Source organism: Elaeis guineensis, chromosome 5 (genome assembly GCF_000442705.2).
Source record: "Elaeis guineensis isolate ETL-2024a chromosome 5, EG11, whole genome shotgun sequence".
Classification (NCBI taxonomy): Eukaryota; Viridiplantae; Streptophyta; class Magnoliopsida; order Arecales; family Arecaceae; genus Elaeis; species Elaeis guineensis.
This window is the reverse complement of record NC_025997.2, coordinates 5129704-5148408: the sequence shown is the minus strand read 5'-3', so window position 1 is coordinate 5148408 and position 18705 is coordinate 5129704. Positions and strand designations below refer to the sequence as shown.

The window sequence follows — 18705 nt, the reverse complement described above, 5'->3', positions numbered from 1 at the left end:
CTATTCTAAGCGTAATAAATCCAGCTGATTTGACCCCGAAGTGGTCCCTCAGGGCTCAAATATTCCAAAGTATACGTACAAATCTGGAAAGAAAATTAAGTTCATATCTAAATACAAGTCTACCAACTTTCTTCATTTTCCTTGGTGGACGTGCGACTTGGGGTTTGATTTGAGTCAGAGAGAACAAATTTCGGTAGCCTAGTGGAGGTGGTGGGCGTCCAAAAAGAAAAACTATGTATCTTGGCCTAGTTAGTAGAAAAATCAATATGAAACGAATACTGGATTCAGAGTTACTGGTCTTTTAAGAGCCTGACCCTACATGTTGATCGTAGCATTTTAAACTGTACTTGGTCCACAATTGGCAGTCCAAGTCTCTAATGAGTCTCAAATTTCTCAAAAGATTTTTTTTTTCTTTAAAAAAATAATGGAAGGTTCACTACTGCTTGTTGGGTTTGTATGCTGATGACGTGTAGTTGTTAATTGGGCAAGAGAAAGGGGATCTATTGCTTATAAAATGTTCCATGTGATTTAAAAATTTGGAGATATATAACTTCTAGTAGAACCAGAACTTCAACCTGAAACTTTTTAATTTTTAGTAGCCACCGTCTTATACGGGCAAAGAGGCTATATATGGCCAATGTGGACGGTGCCAACTATTGCAACTGGTAATATACAATGGATTTTGACTAGAATTTCTTTGGTATGACTCTCAAAATGAAATTACAAATATATGGTCAGCCCTCTTTTAATTTAGAGGAGGATATATTTGGTTTCAAACATGAGAAGGCAGTTTCCATGCATCTAATATGAGTAATTATTTATCATTTTTATGAAATTGTTAGTGTTGTTCCTATATACAAGGGCTTCCAACTTATATCAGTCTTTTATTAAATAAAATGACCCAGCCCTACCAACTTCATCTTTACATTTCTTCAGATGCTTTCTCAGTTATTTTTCACGGCTGTGAAACAAGGATAGTAGTCGTCGTATCTTGTGAGAGGACTTGCTAACATCTCGTTTAGAAAAATTCTTCCCCACGTCACAATACTGCAGCATGGTAGTCAATAGTCTAATAGTCTTGGTTCCCTTCTTCTACGCTGCTAGCTTCATGCTAAACAACTAATCCAAACTCTAGAAACTAATAAGGAATTTTCTGGTCTACTTGGACTTCTTTTAATTCCAATACATTTAAATCAAAAGGGAGTTCGCCTCATTGTTTCCATCATCCTTGTGCAGTTCCCAAGAATCTTTTAGGGAATTAATCATGTCAGTGCTCCAACTTCGATTGAGAGAATGTATGTCACGAGTATCTTATTGGACATCCATTGAATTGCATGTGAAATGACAGAGCAACCACCCGGTTTTTGCCTTAGATTATGTCTGCCAACATGGAACCGTTTGACCAGTTTTATTTTGCAAATGTTACAGGGGATCACCGAAGTCCTACCTTCAAATAAAGAAGAAGAGATTGAAGGGAAACGTCAGCATAATCTAATGGGCAAGAGAAGACCGACGTACGCAATAACGGACACCAAAATGGGAACTAGATACGTTCTGTTGGAAAGTTGCCTTCACATTTACCCAACATGGACCCTTCAGCTATCTTTTCTTCACACTTTGTTACATTATACCTAGCATGCAGGAACATGGCAGGTCCTTTTCTGCGCTTAAGATAAAGAGCTTGCAGACAAATAAGATTGGGCCCAAGTGCTAATTAAGTACCCCACCCTGGCCTTTCTTTCTGACTTGGAGCAGAAAGGGCAGCAGATTGTTAAGAAAGTTTTCAGACTTGGTGCTGATTTAATTAAGGAAGCAAGAAATTTCTATAGAGGAGCTGTCATCTACCACAATTGACCAATGAAAGAAAACAAAACTGTGGTGTTCAGTCATGCTAGTTTGATTGAATATTGTTGTCAAAATGTGGTCTGATGACACTGAGATATAAACTAGTGATAGAGTGAACTAAAGTGTACTAATTCCGGATAATTTAATTCCTAACTAAACAATGCAACGTCTAGCATGATACTACAAGTGGGCTGTGAGCTATTTGGCAGTGGTGGGTGAAGATGGTCCTGATCATCTTTGCAGGAGATAAAAAGAAGAGGTGAAAAAGATTTCTTTGATCGGTAGGTAACACGTTAGTTTTTCTTTTTCTCCATGGGCTTGTGGGCCTAGGCCTCTTTCCCTAACTTTGTCAGTTGAAGCATCTAGAGAACACCTATTAAAAAGCTTTCATGTTTTTTATTCATTGGATTAAAAATTCTGTTCTGACTTAAAATCATGTTCAGCAATAAATTTTAGGTGTTTTTGGAACGGTCTGAACACATATAATTTACTAGGAAAATGGACAAGAGTTTGTTATAAAAAGTTAATAGACCTGCAAGAAATGGTCCATATGGTCACAAGATTGCTATCTTGATAATTAATTAATTTGAATTTGAATTTTAAGGAAAAAGGTAGATTGCCCTTTTTTGTTTTGTCTTCTTCTATTTTCGAATCATTTGCCAAAAAAATCATATATACTTTTTTTTTTCTGTACAATTTTTCTTTCCTTCGTTTGTAAAAGTCTCTCTTTTTCTTTAAACGCATAGCAGTTGGCTGCCTTCAGTTACACTCCTTTGAGAATAGTTACTAAGGGTAGCACCTTTGCTAATTTCAGGCAAACATGTTCCAATCCCATATCTTTGGAGCAACTACCAAGAGACTTCAAGACCAAGCTAACTAGAAGATCTTGATGTCCAAAACATCGAGTAACCACCAAGAGACATCAAGAGCAAGCTAACTAGAAGATCTTGGTACACAAGACATCGAGTATTAAAATTATGCAGCATGCTTATATCAGTTATATATCATGGAAGATGAAGATGTCAATCTGTCATACCATCAGCTCATGTGCATCATGCCTCATGAATTTTTCCAGAGCCAGCATCACCAGTACATGTAATGATATACTCTTTAAATCTTGCATGTGGCCGGTGCCAACCCCATAGCTGAAAGGCCATGGAAGGATTCAGATGGAGGCCATGTCGAGAAGTGTCTGGATGTACCTTTCACATGGAAGAATAATTGACCTTATTTCGTAACATCAACCGTTGGATTGTATTTTGCACAGTTTTAAAACTTGACATCAGCTTTGTGATTTGTGTTACCGATGGAAGGAAGATGTTTATGGTGCTTGGAAAGTTACGAAAAGAATGATTCAACGGTTGGTGATCATTTTGCCGTTGGATTGCACAATTATTATTTTGAGCTCTATACAGATGAATGGTTCGAGAAATTTAGAGTGCTTTGAGGGCTGTGTGGAGCACATTCTACAGTCCGCATCACAAAAAAGATGAATCATTCTTTGGCACCAAAGGTGCAACCCAAACCCTCATGGGAATAATACAACCGAAACCCACAGAGAAAAATAGATCCTTCGTTTTAGGGCTGGCCAACTATGCCAATAATCTGATTTTGGGCCGAGCTGGATCTATTTGAGCGCTCATCAATGCCAAAGAGAAATTTTTTGTATACCACAGGTGAGGTAGAAAATCCGACATGGAGCGCATCATTTTATCCGATTGATTCATGTAGTCACCGCTTTTCAACACATATTTAATGCTTACAGATCGGCTTTTTAGTTTTAAAATTTTGTATGACGAAAATGTCTCTATTATTTGAAAAAAGATTATGACATCATGTGGCGTATTATAGTCCAGAATATCATAATATGGAAGGAGTATTTTTGTCCAATCACTTTTCAATACGTATTTAATGTCTGTAGATCAGTTTTTTCATTTGAAAATTTCGAATAACAAAAATATCCTTATTCTTTGAAAAAATTATGACATCTTGTGCATATTATAACATCCTGTGGACAAAAATTATAATTTTCTGTACATAGGATGTCATAATATAAACATAGGATGTCATAAGTTTATCAAAAAAATAGAGATATTTTCGTCATATAAAATTTTTAAATGAAAAAATTCAATCTGCTGACGTTAAATATGCAATAGAAAGCAATGACTATATAAACTAATCGGATAAGATGGTGTATTCTATATCGGATTTTCTGCACCATCCACACAAAGAATTTGCCCAATACCAAAAGATCACCGTTGAGAATTCATAGGCCTCCTCCGGCCCATTCATTGACGCTGTTACAACTACAACAATGAAGGGTCTTCTTGCTGTGATGGAAAGGTCCAAGAAATTAAAGTGCCGGCCCACTTGTAACCAAAGAAAACAGCGGCTCACTTGAACCATGTCTGCATGCGGACCATCTGGCGGACCTCGTAAGCGGGGAAGCCGTCCTCCATAAGGCCAAATTGGGCCGAAGAAGCCAGTGGTGAAGCATTGAACAATTAAGCCCTTCCTTGGAAAAATTAGGTACCAATTCAAATTTGAGGCCTCTAGGATATTCCTTAAACTCTTCATTTCTTTTTTCTCAATATGTTCGAACTGTCTTCAAGCACCAAGTTTGGTAGTTTATGTTCATTAGGACGCAGGGTAGCGGAAGAACTTTATGAACAAGCCTAGTATGGTACTGGAGGTTTTTGCAGTAATAGTTCACCGCCTTGAAGTTTGAACCAGTTCCAGCATGCGGGTCGCCGATACTACTCAAAGCATAACACACTCGTCACCGCATTCTAATTCTATGACAGTAGAAAGGACTTATTGCTAGTATTGTGTTTGTAGAGGGGTTTTATGCAATTATTCAAATCTTAAGTTTGAACCTGTCCAATAGGACGCTGGGACTAGCTCAAACATAAGATGCACATAGCTCAAACTACTTTCGGCAGATTGTTTGCCGGCAATAGTCCAATAGAAGATGCAAATTATACCATACAAACCCCTATGGACACAACTTTTATACCATCTTATTTAAATGACAAGCATTAGTGGGTATTATAATAGCAGAAAGTACTTCTTAGCACGAGAATGTGGATCTTCTTTTTATTTTATTTTATTTGCATTCAGGGTGGGAGCGATATATCGACACAAATGTCATTTTGATTTTAGTATGCTTAATTAGGCAGGGATTAGGAATGGCCAGTGTTGAAAAACTCAACCACTAGGTATCATATTGTAAGTTACGAAAACTCAATTTGGGGGGGGGGGGGTGGTGGGGTTTGTGGGTTTACCTTGAACAAGTATAATTATCAAATTGAGGGACAAAGCACCGTAATCCTTTCGTTTAATAGCTTTCATGCCATGGCTACTGCGACTGTTTGAAAACAATATAACAACTTAATTTTATAATGAAAAAGATAGCATTATTTGTCGAATTACTGTTACAAATATTTGAATTAAAATATTTTTTATTCACGCATATTGGAATATATAACCAACAGCCATCGAATAAATATTAGAACGATATTTATTTTAAATCTCGGAGAGGTGTTACGTGATAGAACACGAGACCTACTTGAGAAGGTATCGCATATAGCATATCCAATCCGTATCTTGCCCAAACTGGATTCCATTTTCCGTGGTACCCCATCCAAGAGAGCACCGATACGAAACCTTCTGGCCTGGTTGGCAAAAGAGTACAAATCTGAGCCACATGATGTTTTGGCTACGGTTCTGATATGGATGAAGAAATATACTACCTTGAGGTCATTGGTGTGTCACGGTAGACCATCACTACCACAATTTCTCATATATTATAGATTAGAAAAAACTATTACTGCAATTGCGTGTGTATTATCCAAGAATTGTGGTGAAGTTGATGGAAATGAATGACATATTTACAAGATAACTTCTGTGCTTTCTTGGCAATCAAATAAGAGAGGGTGGTTGAACAACACCACCTCAAGGAGTTGGAAGAGAGAAAAATTGGAAGAAGTTTTGTCATCCCATTTGAGCTTACGATATTGAACTCAGCCCTCCTGCTCCTTCGGAATGGTTCAGATCAAAGAGTTGTATCCTCTGATGACAAGGTCATGTTGCACTAGAATTATGGTCATGTATCTTTTGTGATCATAGTGTTTGATAGATTTGCTTTCCATTTGCATGTTCTCTAAATCATCAAAAAGAAATGTTCTTTCGAGTTTCATACATTAGTCCACTTTTCAATCAATAAAGCTGGTGGAAGTGTCTCGCTTCATTATACAACCAGCACTGCAACAGAGAGAAGAAATCATTTCCAAAAAGCTAGCCTTGCTTCTCTCTTTTTGTTCACCTTGACCAGTCTTTCTTCGTAGCCGGATTGTGATGCCCATGTCACTGGAAGAGGTAGGAGAAAGCCAAGAAATTCCTATACTGATTACATTCTTTTTTTCTGTTTTGATGCAAACTAATATACATCTTCATTTGATGCAGTATGAGGTAGCTCTGATGTATACCATAATGAAAATGGAGCAACTGAATACTACTAGCAAAGAAGGGGTGGAGATACTGCAGAACATACCTTTCGAAGATGAACTGCTTGGAAAGGGCCAATATACATCAAAGATATATCATCTACAGAGGTATTTTTCCAGTAGATCCTTTTCATTCATTTGATGGCCAACTGTATCTGCTTTCTATTCGACAAGAGCATGCTGGCAAGCTTTGCATCTTGCATGTAAGAAAAAAAAAAGACCTGGACCAATGCAGAGGGAGGGGTGAAGGCAAAAGATTAATCATGATGATGAGCTGATTCTGAATTTAATTAATCAAATAATCCTATGCTCTACCTAGGAACAGTATTTGTAGCTGTTTGCAGAATAAGAGTGAACTGATATATCAACCTCCATGTTAATCAATCTAATGGATTACCAAACCTTCAATAAGTAGCGGACTTTGTGGATCAAGAGGTGAATAGATGGACCAACTTCTGCATCTTGATTAAGTTTGATTTAAAAAATCACAGAATAGGCGATTTGAATATGCATACAGGAATATGGAGCCCCCAGTTATCAAGTTGACAGTGAACAGATTTACAGGTAGATGCCATATTTACTTCTAATTAGAGAGAATAGAAATGTGCAGATAACTGTTAGCAAAAAAAGAAATGTACCAATATAGAGAAACTGGAGAACCTGAAAAGGGTCAAGAAAACAAGCGGCACAAGCTTCAGGATGAATGTTTACCAAATAGAAGGCATAAAACAAAATGGGACTTGGATGTCTGTGGTAAAACAGAATAATAAAAGAAGGATAATTCCTGTTCTTGAAGACTTGCACAAAAAACTGATGACAAAGTAGGATATATCAAGTTGATCACAAAGATTTTCAAAGTGAAATAAAAAAAGCATTGAGAGACCAAAGAAGACCTCATTTAAGCAGTTCAAAGAAAAAAGAGACTCGTAGTTTTCAAGTACTTGAATAGAAACTGACAAAGATATACAAAGTAGACTGCAACATAGATGGGAGAAGAATATTCTATGTTATAATAATGCCACTAAGATGGAAATGAACAATGAGAACAACTAAATAGCCATTAAAACAGGTCATGTCATAAAATGAAAGAACAGACTTGCAGATGAGCATTGAACCTAAGTACGAACTTCTCAAAAAAACACTTGTAGGATAACAATAATGCTCACAGTGAGTAGTGCTAGCAAACATGAATCTTTCTATTGACCTGGTCTATCAAGTGTATCCAAAAGAATGAAAGCTGCCTGTTTCCTGTAGACAAATTTTGTTGTTAACAATCACATTTTAACAGCTTTTTTTTTTTTTAAATGGATTCTTCTGCAGCAAAATCCCTGGTTGGCTGAAACTTGTTGCACCAACTAGTGCTCTTACTGTGCAAGAGGAATCCTGGAATTCATATCCAAAAAGCAAAACAGGTTTATCTGACTCATTTGTTGGTTTCGAGATTTATAGTATTAAACTTTTATAAACTTGCACTAAACTGTTTGTACTCTGCTGCCATATATCTAACCATCCCGCAATCCAGTGATCAAGGTAATTATCTTACCTTTGCTGTATACAATACCAACATCACATGTTTTCTTTAAAATCCCACCTGCTTATCTAACTTTCTTCTCATCAATTTGGATGTTAACAGTGCCCATATTTTGCTCAGTGCTCTCTAACTATTGAAACTGTCAGTAAAGCTGACAATGGTTGTTCTGAAAATGTAAGAATATTATGTACTGTGAAAAATTGTCAAACAGAACATCCATATCAATATTTCAGTATTTCTATTGTTTCAAATCAATCTGATTGTAAAGATGATAAATTAGGTGCATGGATTGAGCGATGAGCTACTAGCTGCAAGAAAAGTGCAAGTTATTGATATAGCTTCAGTTTCAAGAGATTACTGGAGTAAGGCAATTGGTACTGCAAATGTGGATTTGTCCACATTCAAATCACAAAAAACAGGTCGAGGTCCACTTTTAAAAAAATGGGAGGTATTCATTCTCTACCAGAAAATCAAATTCTTGATAGCATTCTCCACAGCTATTTTGTTCAATAGCTTATTTCTTTTATGGATTCAAGAAGAAAACGGACTGCTGCAATATTCAGAATTATATTCAGAACTACAATTTAGAGCTTTTCTTTTCCCCTCCCTTTCTCTTCCACCACTCCATTTTACTGTGTTTATGGATTAGGAATAGTGCATTTAGTCTAGATGCAGAATCTGAAGCTGTATTTCAGACCTGAGCAAAGAAAATGGTTATGATTTTTTTTTTTTTAAATTCTTTTACAAATACTTGATTGCCCCTTGTTGTATGTTTTCATATAAGTTGATTAAGCCATATTTACATATCATGAAGTATGCAAAATCTTAAAATTCCTGATTTAAGGTACAAGTAGCTGCTATTTGCCCATAAGTCGTTTCCCTTAAATCATTCTCACTGCAAGCATTCCTTGAAACTTTCTTCTCGATAAACATTTTCCAAAAATTTGTCAGGACCCTGCTGGTTCTCCCCCCACAACCTTCCCCAAAAAAAGAAATCACCAGTACCATGGCACACAATGTTCATGTAGAAAGAAAAACAGGATTCTTAAGTGTATTACTTGTTAAAATTCATACCACATAATGTGATTTACACATCCATTGCACTGTTTGCAGGACACATGTCATCCGGTCATGACAACATACAAATTAGTGACCGTGGCAGCTCCTATTTGGGGTTTTGGCAGTCGCTTGGAAGAACTTATCCTTGCGGTATGTTTTGACTCACACCACCTGATTTCTTATGATATCATTACAGTCAGCAGTAGCCATCGTGTCCATCAACTGCAAATCATTATCGGACAATCATAATTTTCGTATACAAAGAATATGATTGGCTTTTGCTTAGAAGTTGTTATTCAGTAGGAGAAAATGCATCAAACTGTTTAAATCAAACAAAAGTTTTCTTTCAGTTCTTTTTAAGTATAAATGATCAATCAATGTTTTATGCTAAACTGTTTTCTATAAGGACTATGGTTAAGGAGTTATGGGCAACACATACCCTTATTATCAGTGGTCAATACCATATTCAGTTTTAAAATCTAGGTGTTCAAGCCTACAATTCAAAAGCATCAAGCTTTAATGGGTATGAAGGTATACACAGTAACACAGGAGAGTGGGCAAAAAAGCCCTGAATAGGAAAACAATTCAAGAGAAGAAACTCCACTTACCGTTCATTTCTAATATGCATGATACCAACCTATGCTATTAGTGGTTTAGACAACCAAACTGAATGTCCTGACACTGGAATTTAGAAGTCTCTTGTTAAACTAGGTTTCAAACTTTGTGACCACTTTCATACCTCAGAGCAGCTTTCTGCTGTGGCAAAGTTATTTACTAGCTTTTTGTTCATCTGACAAAGTAACATTTATGTGTATGGTCAACAATTTCTTAAGGTCTCAGTGATCCAGTTAAGAGATCATATTGTATAAGTCCTGGACCAATTAGTATTACATAGTGATGAGATGTAGCAAAATGTCATTCACTAAATATTGATAGGAATAGAAAATTAAATTGTGTACTCATCACACATTTTATATCTGAGAATGAGTTGCATGGCTGATGACCAAGGCATAAGTATTGAGATGTTGAATTAAGCAACTTTGTGTTATCAATTGAGCAGTTCACAAAGTCCAACTTTTCTGTTTTCAGAAATTACTTTGCCTGGCTTTTGCACAGGGTGAAAGGGCTCTGTTTTTGGAATGCCATAAGCTCTGTTTTGCTTGGATTGATGAGTGGTTTGGGATGACTATGGAGCATGTGTGTGAGCTGGAAAGGGAAAATGATTTATACTCAATAAGGTAACTTATTTACAACTCACATGATACTGTTTATGAATATTTTATCCTCTCTAATAACCAGCATTATGAAAGACGTATGCAACTTAAATCATAGAAGCTTTCAGTATCTCCAAACATGGATTTCTTGCTTAACACATAAAGTTAAGACTGATGATAACAGGCTTTTTTATAAGAATTAACTGAAACCACCAAGCTTAGCAAATTTTCTATCTGTTTATTTATTAAAGTAATGCAGTTGGTCACTGCTTCATAAATCATAGTCACATAAATGCTAACTAACTAGAAGTAGGTTATAGATAGCTCATAATGTATACCATATAAATACCAAGATCAGAGACCATTAGATATCAAGGCTTCTCATTATCTATTTCCTAAGAATTGGACCTCATAACTTTCACAACTATTGACTCTACACAGGAACACTACTACTTTCCTTTTTTTTTTTTTTTTTGGTTAAATCAGAGGCTCCAGAAATCATCTTTGGTATCCGGCAAGCGAGATGACAAAAGGAAGAGTCTGCGTGGCAGCAAGAAGATCGTCGAACATCCAATCAAGTTGTAGATAATGATCATTGGATGTAAGTTCTGTTAGATAAGCATTCCACCCATGCATCACAAAAATAAGATAAAGTGTGCTGCATATTTATTGGGATGCACTACACACTTGCTGGCTTGGGGTCACAGAAACTTAATCAGTACATTTGATGCGATGGCGATGAACAGTTAATTTTTGGTAAAGTTCCTCAATATCATTCATGAAGTAAATATATGTAAAATATTTCCAATTTGCAATTGTTTCCTTCGCTCTCATCAATCCCTCGCAACAAATGTAAGAATTTTATTGTAAAAAGAAATTTATTTCCATAGATAGATGATAGAATTTCATCTCTCCGAGCATATTGACTCTTGAATTTTTTTTTTTTTTTAAGCATAACTTCAAGCACCTGATGTGCATAGCAAGGAACCATTGCAACATTAAATTTCAATAAATTTAAGAACGTTCTGAAAGATTTGTTAAATGGAGCAAGTGACAGAAATTGAGATTGTCTGTTTCCACTAATAAAATTCGAGAACTGTCACCAGCTAAATAAAATTCCAGAACAAAACTAACCAGCTTCTATGCACTAAACTCAGTTCAAAACAATAACAGATATTTACAGACTTGAGAAACAACCAGCAATAGAAGAAGTAAAACAGAAGCAAGATTGGCTAGATCTCACAGCTGATCTCACCTCAGTCGCCAAAGTCGCCATCGAACCTATGAAGGAAACCGGACTCCAGGGAGCGAGTAATTCTCGTATCTAGAGAAATTCTTTGTGCACCGCGGGAGGTGCAGAAAATCCGACGTGAAGGCACCGACTTTCCGGTTGATCCATGGAGCCTCACTTTCCAATATATATTTAATATTTAATTTTTTTATTTAAAAATTTTATATGATAAAAATATTTTTATCCTCCAGAAAAAATTATGGTGTCCTATAGTATATTATAAATCAAGATGTAATAATATAACACAGGATATTATAATATGAAAGGGATATTTTTGTTCAATAACTTTCCAATGCGCATTTAATATTTGCTGTTGGGTATAAAATTCCCCCCAGCCGAAGTTCATGTCAGGAGTGACCACTCAGGGATTCTACCGACGTCCGACCTTCGCGATATCTCTCCGGTGGCCGAGCCTTAATAGCGTTTCCAAGTTCTGCCGAGGATAAACCCCACCAGCGTCGACCAGATTATTCTCGACGAAAGACTTCGCCCGGACTCCTACGAGAGCCGGACTTCGTCACCGACTCCGGTTGCAGGAAGACTTCGTCCGGACTCCTACGGGAGCCGAACTTCGTCTCCGACTTCAATTGCAGGAAGACTTCGTCTGGACTCCTACGGAGCCGGACTTCGTCCCCGACTCCGACTGCAGGAATACTTCGCCGGACTCCTACGGGAGCCGGACTTCGTCCCCGACTTCAATTGCAGGTAGACTGCGTCCGGACTCCTACGGGAGCCGGACTTCGTCCCGACTCCGACCGACGAAGACTTCGTCCGGACTCCTACGGGAGCCGGACTTCGTCCCGACTCCGGCTGCAGGAAGACTTCGCCCGGACTCTTACGGGAGCCGGACTTCATCTCCGACTCCGGCTGCAGGAAGATTTCGTCCGGACTCCTACGGAGCCGGATTTCGTCCCCGACTTCAATTGCAGGAAGACTTCGTCCGGATTCCAACGAGAGCCGGACTTCGTCCCCGACTCCGACCGACGAAAGACTTCGTCCGGACTCCTATGGGAGCCGGACTTCGTCCCGACTCCGGCTACAGGAAGACTTCGCCCGGACTCCTACGAGAGCCGGACTTCGTCCCCGACTCCGGCTGTAGGAAGACTTCGTCCGGACTCCTACGGGAGCCAGACTTCGTCCCCGACTTCAATTGCAGGAAGACTTCGTCCGGACTCCTACGGGAGCCGGACTTCGTCCCCGACTCCGACTGCAGGAAGACTTCGCCCGGACTCCTATGAGAGCCGGACTTCGTCCCCGACTCCGGCTGCAGGAAGACTTCGTCCGGACTCCTACGGGAGCCGGACTTCGTCTCCGACTTCAATTAAGGCAGACTTCGTCCGGACTCCTACGGGAGCCGGACCTCATCTCTGACTCCGACCGACGAAAGACTTCGCCCGAACTCCTACGGGAGCCGGACTTCGTCCCCGACTCCGGCTGCAGGAAGACTTCGTCCGGACTCCTACGGGAGCCGGACTTCGTCCCCGACTTCAATTGCAGGTAGACTTCGCCCGGACTCCTACGGGAGCCGGACTTCGTCTCCGATTCCGGCTGCAGAAAGATTTCGTCGGACTCCTACGGGAGCCGGACTTCGTCCCCGACTTCAATTGCAGGTAAACTTCGTCCGGATCCTACGGGAGCCGGACTTCGCCCCAACTCCAACTGCAGGAAGACTTCGTCCGGGTTCCTATGGGAGCCGGACTTCATCCACAGAAAGCCTCTGACTGGGCTCCTACCGCAAATGTCCTCGCCTATAGTACTAACGCTCAAGGCACCCAACGGTAGACGGCCCACCAGCAACATCCGAGCTCCTTTCAGATGGATAGCCACCTCTCTCCGCCAGGCACTTCAACCGAGCTTCGGCCAACAGGCCTGGACTCCCTGACAGCCACAGTAACGGCCACAACTCTGCTCCACTTCCTGCGGCGGATACTGCGCGGCTCCACCACTCCCCCAACAGGCTCCACGCGGCAGGCCACAGTAATGGCCACAACTCTGCTCCACTTCCTGCGACGGATACTGCGTGGCTCCACCACTCCCTGGCGAGTCGCGATAACGGACGTCGCTCCACTCTCCGCAACAGATTCACGTGGCGAGCCATGGTGACAGCCACGACTCCACCCCATTACTCTTCATAATAAACTCCTCCTGACCCCGAGCGGCCCACTACTAGGCGGTTACAAACGTCGCTATCAATCCGTTGCTCCCTCCGCCTATAAAGGGGGGGCCAGATACGTTATTCTCTAAGCTCTAATTTCTATCCGAAAATTCTGCTAAAATTTTCGTTCGAGCGCTCCATTCTTGTTGAGACAGAGAACTGACTTGAGCGTCGGAGGGTCTTGCCGGAGCAACCCCAACTCCGGTTTAGACTTCTTTTGCAGGTCCCGGTGGCGACCGCAATTCCCTCAACTCCAACTTCTCCGACGCAGGCGAATTTCTGCACCAACAGATTGGCGCTAGAGGAAGGGCGGCTCGTGTCTTCGCAGTACCCTTGTTCTTAAAGAGCGCTCAACGGGACCGCCTCCGGTCATCTTCCCCGATATCTTCCCCTCCAGTTTCCTGCCTGGCCTCCACCTGATGCCTCCCGAAGGGCATCCTTCGGGCGGTCAACGGCCTCCGCGGCCAGGTCTCAGCGAGCTCCGCAAGCCCCAGCCCCATCTCCGGCCTCCCAGGCTCCTCCTCCCGGCAACAGTAGTCGGCATGGAGCAGTCCGATGATCGACCTCCGGCAGATTTCGCCAACACCATTTCGGGAGAATCCGATAGGAAACAACCGATGTATTGGCCGGACCCCTTAAGCGACAAAGGATTGAGGAATCCATAACCTTTACTGAAGAAGATGCTGGGGAGTTCAATTTCCTCATGACGACGCAGTTGTAGTTTCTTTAAATATAGCTAATTACGATGTCCGCCGCATTCTCGTCGAAATGGAAGTTCGACCGATATTTTGTTCTACGATGCCTTCTCAAAAATATCCATCCTTGACGGTCATTTGGGGCCGATTAGCTCCCCCTTGGTAGGATTACCGGCGATGCTGTCCGGTGGAGGGGGTAATAACTTTGACTGTGTTGCGGGTCGATATCCAAGACAATCCAGGGCTTTGGTGAATTTTTGGTGGTGAAGGCGCCGTCAGCCTACAACGCTATCCTCGGCCGACCTGATCTCAACGCTCTCCGGGCCGTGGTGTCAACCTATCATTTGAAATTGAAATTCCTACTAACAGGGGGTCGGAGAATCAGGAGAGATCAGGCCCTGGCCAGACACTGCTACAACATAGCCTTGCAAAGAAGTGACCAATCTGACCTCTGTCCGGTTGATGGATTGGACGCCCGCGATGATCTCGCTGAGGAAAGGGGGGCCCAATCGAAGACCTGGTTTCGATCCCTTTGAATGATGGGGATGCGGAGCATGTGGTGACTATCGGCTCCAACCTGGGGGAAGAGGTGCGGACGCAGCTCATCGATTTTCTATGAAAGAATGCAGATGTTTTCGCTTGGGTCCCAGCAAACATGCCAGGGATTGACGCAGAAGTCACGGAACACCATCTGGCCGTCGATCCAAAGCATCGACCGATGAAGGAAAAAATCCGAGGTCATGCACCGGAGAGCAGAAAGCGATAGCCGAGGAAGTGGACAAACTCCTGAAAGCCGGATTCATTAGAGAAGTCAATTATCCTGACTGGATTTCCAACGTTGTCCTAGTCAAAAAGGCAAACGGCAAGTGAGGATGTGTATAGACTTCAAAAGGCTGAATAAAGCCTACCCGAAGGACAGCTACCCTCTGCCCAGAATTGATCAACTGGTGGATGCAACCTCGGGCCATGAGCTTCTCACCTTTATGGACGCATTCTCCGGCTATAATCAAATCAGGATGGCCCAGAAGATGAAGAAAAGACTGCTTTCATTACTAACCGTGGTCTTTACAGTTACAGGGTCATGCCTTTCGCCCCAAAAATGCGGATGCGACCTATCAGCGGCTGGTGAACAAAATCTTCAAGGAGCAGATCGGCCGCAACATGGAGGTCTACGTGGACGACGTGCTCGTGAAAAGCAAATCTTCATGAACCACGTCGCCGACCTCGAGGAGACTTTCGGCGCCCTCCGAAAATATAAGATGAAGCTGAACCCGACTAAGTTGCTTTCGGAGTGACCTCGGGAAGTTCCTGGGCTTCATGGTATCGGGGCGCGGGATTGAGGCCAACCAGAGAAAATTTGCGCCATCCAGGAGATGGCTGCCCGAAGTCAATAAAAGAGGTTCAGTGCCTTACAGGGAGGGTGGCAGCCCTGAATCGCTTCGTTGCGAGGTCGGCCGAACGGTGCTTACCTTCTTCCAAACCCTCAAGCGTCGAAGGACTTCTGTTGGACCACTGAGTGCCAACAGGCGTTCGAAGAACTAAGGAGCTACCTCGGCTCACCTCCGCTGTTGGCGAAGCCCGAGCCTGAAGAGGAGCTATTCTTGTACCTGGTGGTCTCCCCTATGGCTCTCGCAGCAGTTCTCGTCAAGAAAGAAGCAAAAATTCAACGGCCGATCTACTACATCAATCGCACGTTGAGAGACACCGAAACCAGGTATACTAAATTAGAGAAGCTAACTTACGCCCTGTTGATTACAGCCCGGAGGCTCCGATCCTACTTTCAAGGACACACCGTAACGTTGCTCACCGACCAGCTGATCAAGTGGTCCTGCACCGGGCAGATGCCTCGGGAGGATAGCGAAATGGGCGATCGAGCTCACAGAATTGATATCAACTATCGACCCAACCGGCAATTAAAGCCCAGATATTGGCAGATTTTATAGTAGAATGCACTATCTCGAGGAAGCCGAACCTGAACAGGGTGAAATTGACGGCCTGGAGCCCCGACCGAACTCCTCTGAAGAAGAAGCAGCCCCCCCAGCCGAAGTTCGTGTCAGGAGTGACACTCAGAGATTCTACCGGCATCCGACCTTCGGCGACATCTCTCCGGCGGTCGAGCCTCAGCAGCGTTCCCAAGTTTTGCCGAGGGATAAACCCCCACCAGCGTCGACTAGATTATTCACGACGAAAGACTTCGCCCGGACTCCTACGAAGCCGGACTTCGTCCCCGACTCCGCTGCAGGAAGACTTCGTCCGGACTCCTAAGGGAGCCGGACTTCGTCCCCGACTTCAATTGCAGGAAGACTTCGTCCGAACTCCTGCGGAGCCAGATTCGTCCCCGACTCTGACTGCAGGAAGACTTCGCCCGGACTCCTACGGGGCCGGACTTCATCCCCGACTCCGACTGCAGGAAGACTTCGTCCGGACTCCTACGGGAGCCGGACTTCGTCCCCGACTTCAATTGCAGGTAGACTTCGTCCGGACTCCTACGAGAGCCGGACTTCGTCCCCGACTCCGACCGATGAAAGACTTCATCTGGACTCCTACGGAGCCGGACTTCATCCCCGACTCCGGCTGCAGGAAGACTTCGCCCGGACTCCTACGGAAGCCGAACTTCGTCTCCGACTCCGGCTGCAGGAAGACTTCGTCCGGACTCCTACGGGAGCCAGACTTCGTCCCCGACTTCAATTGCAGGTAGACTTCGTCCGGACTCCTACGGGAGTCGGACTTCGTCCCCGACTCCGGCTACAGGAAGACTTCGCCCGGACTCCTACGAGAGCCGGACTTCATCCCCAACTCCGGCTGCAGGAAGACTTCATCCGGACTCCTACGGGAGCCGGACTTCATCTCCGACTTCAATTGCAGGAAGACTTCGTCCGGACTCCTACGGAGCCGGACTTCGTCCCCGACTCCGACTGCAGGAAGACTTCGCCCGGACTCCTACGGGAGCCGGACTTCATCCCCGACTCCGGCTGCAGGAAGACTTCGTCCGGACTTCTACGGAAGCTGGACTTCGTCCCCGACTTCAATTGCAGGTAGACTTCGTCCGGACTCCTACGGGAGTCGGACTTCATCCCGACTCTGACCGATGAAAGACTTCGCCCGAACTCCTACGGGAGCCGGACTTCGTCCCCGACTCCGGCTGCAGAAGACTTCGTCCGGACTCCTACGGGAGCCGGACTTCGTCCCCGACTTCAATTGCAGGTAGACTTCACCCGGACTCCTACGGGAGCCAGACTTCGTCCCCGATTCCGGCTGCAGGAAGACTTCGTCCGGACTCCTACGGGAGCCGGACTTCATCCCCGACTTCAATTGCAGGTAGACTTCGTTCGGACTCCTACGGGAGCCGGACTTCGCCCGACTCCGACTGCAGGAAGACTTCGTCCGGTCTCCTACGGGAGCCGGACTTCGTCCACAGAAAGCCTCTGACTGGACTCCTACGCAAATGGTCCTGCCTATAGTACTAACGCTCAAGGCACCCAACGGTAGACGGCCCGCCAGTAACATCCGAGCTCCTTTCAGATGGATAGCCACCTCTCTCCGTCAGGCGCTTCAACCGAGCTTCGACCGACAGCCTGGACTCCCTATAGGCCACAGTAACAGCCACAACTCTGCTCCACTTCCTGCGGTGGATACTGCGCGGCTCCACCACTCCCTGCAACAGGCTCCATGCGCAGGCCGCAGTAATGGCCACAACTCTGCTCCACTTCCTGCGGCGGATACTGCGCGACTCCACCACTCCCTGGCGAGTCGCGACAATGGGCGCCGCTCCACTCTCCACAACAGATTCCACGTGGCGAGCCATGGTGACAGCACGACTCCATCTTACTCTTCATAATAAACTCCTCTGGCCCCGAGCGGCCCACTACTAGGCGGTTACAAATGTCGCTATCAATCCGTTGCTCCTCTGCCTATAAAGGGGGGGCAGATACGTTATTCTCTAAGCTCTAATTTCTATCCAAAACTCTGCTAAAATTTCCGTTCGAGCGTTCCATTCTTGTTGAGGTAGAGAACTGACTTGAGCGTCGGAGGGTCTTGCCGGAGCAACCCCAACTCCGGTTTAGACTTCTTTTGCAGATCCCGACGGCGACCGCGATTCCTCGACTTCAGCTTCTCCAACACAGGCGGATTTCTACACCAACATCTGCAGATCGAATTTTTTGTTTGAAAATTTTGAATAACAAAAATATCTTTATTCTTTGAAAAAAATTATGACATACTATTCATGTTATGACATCCTACGTTATATTATGACATTCTATGGATAAAAATTATGATTTTTTGGATGCAGAATGTTATAATATGACATAGGATGTCATAATTTTACTAAAGAACGATATAAAATTTTGAAACGAAAAAATCGATTGATAGATATTAAATACATATTGAAAAATAGACATTACGTGAATC

The 18705-nt window shown here is 43.3% G+C and overlaps 1 protein-coding gene across 1 annotated transcript; it reads left to right on the top strand.

Annotated features, from left to right (window-relative positions):
- The first annotated feature begins 5780 nt into the window (after positions 1-5780).
- On the top strand, positions 5781-10739 carry LOC105044651 (uncharacterized). Its single transcript, XM_073257236.1, has 10 exons — positions 5781-5909; positions 6192-6222; positions 6310-6458; positions 7671-7762; positions 7873-7880; positions 7984-8055; positions 8162-8329; positions 8995-9090; positions 10057-10170; positions 10632-10739. The coding sequence occupies exons 1-10, from the start codon at positions 5890-5892 to the stop codon at positions 10737-10739; spliced, it is 858 nt and encodes a 285-aa protein (XP_073113337.1). The 5' UTR covers positions 5781-5889.
- Positions 10740-18705: the final 7966 nt, after the last annotated feature.

Excerpts from the sequence above, each read along its gene's own strand:
- LOC105044651 (XM_073257236.1), top strand. The coding sequence starts at position 5,890 with ATGGTTCAGATCAAAGAGTT. Across the intron at positions 6,459-7,670 it reads AAGATATATCATCTACAGAG|CAAAATCCCTGGTTGGCTGA; the intron begins GTATTTTTCCAG and ends ATTCTTCTGCAG. Across the intron at positions 8,056-8,161 it reads ACAATGGTTGTTCTGAAAAT|GTGCATGGATTGAGCGATGA; the intron begins GTAAGAATATTA and ends ATGATAAATTAG.